The 1,253-nt window shown below is 48.4% G+C and overlaps 1 protein-coding gene across 1 annotated transcript in view; it reads right to left on the bottom strand.

The window, feature by feature from the left end:
• The window catches only part of LOC107461691 (putative clathrin assembly protein At2g25430), a gene marked incomplete at its 5' end in the record, with an annotated part of 2,093 nt that extends 840 nt beyond the window's left edge, over positions 1-1,253 (bottom strand). Inside the window, 1 exon segment of the mRNA XM_016080239.3 lies at positions 1-1,253. Coding sequence (XP_015935725.1) covers positions 1-1,253 — 1,253 coding nt within the window.

The following is a 1,253-nucleotide window of genomic DNA, read 5'->3' as shown; positions in this document are numbered from 1 at the left end:
CTCCCAAGAACCTTCTCCCCTCACTGCTGCTTGTCCATTGAACAATGCCAATGCTAGTTTATTCCCTTGCTCATCAGCTGAATTGCCATTGTCCCTTAAATCCACTAAATCATTTGTCTCCTTATGAGTAGGAGCTGCCGGCTTAGGCTGCGCAACAAACGAGGGCGGCGGTGCTGGTGTGAAGTTCTCAGGTGCCGGGAGTGCCTTCATCTCATTGATTTCTGGCTCTGTCTCTGTCTCTTTCTCTATGACAGTTACCTTGGCCTGTTCAATGTTCCTCTCAGGACTTTTTGCTCTAATAGTCTTCTCTTTCAAGAAACCCTCAAGTGTGGCGAGAAGCTTATCCGTGATTCTCTGCACTTCAGGGTACTCAGATGACCTTGCAATTCCCATGTCCTTGCACCAACTGTAGAAGCCAACAAGCTCATCCATCGTCTTGGCCGCGCCAACATAACAATCAAAGGCCTTTACACAATGTGCATATTCCATTTCAGTGAACCGATCCAACAACACTCCCAACACATCACACAATTCCACATAAACCTTGAAGCTGTCCCTCACAACCTGGTAAAGCGCAACTAGCACAAGCCTACTACTCTTGGCGGCGCCACTCGGCCTACAACCTAAAACACGGTCGAGGATCCGAAGCAAATGCTTCAACCTCTCCAAAACCCTCTCAGATCCCATCTCCCTAACAGGGGTCACAACCTCATTCCTCGGATTATGCTCTCTTCCATATGACTCACTCACATCACCATAAGACCTAGTCCTCCTACCAATTCCAGAACCAAACTCATCCCTAAATTCACCATCACCACCAGATTCACCACCACCACCACCACTTCTGAGCATCCTCTGATAAGCCACAAACTCAACTTTCTCATCAAGGTACAATGCATAAACCCTGACAAAACCGGCATGATCCCAAGAACTTGAATGAGCCTCGTCCCTGAAATCACTCATGTTAAGGATCCTCATCCCTCTGCGTGTTGCATACACAAGCTCTTCCTCAAAAAGAGGGTGCCCATCAACGAGAACCCTATGAACAAGCATAAGTGCCTTGACAGCAACAATCCAATCACGCGTCTTGGAAAGCCTCTTAGAAATCGTGATCAAGCATGCATTGACGTAGCCCCTTGAATGCGAAGTGAGGCTCAGGATTTCCCTTACGTACTTGTCATCGGCGGGAACCTCTTCGTGGCTCGTGGCTTTGACGACAAGGACTTCGAGTTCAGGGGCCAAATTTCCGGCGA

This window comes from Arachis duranensis, chromosome 1, assembly GCF_000817695.3.
Source record: "Arachis duranensis cultivar V14167 chromosome 1, aradu.V14167.gnm2.J7QH, whole genome shotgun sequence".
Lineage (NCBI taxonomy): Eukaryota > Viridiplantae > Streptophyta > Magnoliopsida > Fabales > Fabaceae > Arachis > Arachis duranensis.
This window is presented reverse-complemented; position numbering and strand designations above follow the sequence as displayed.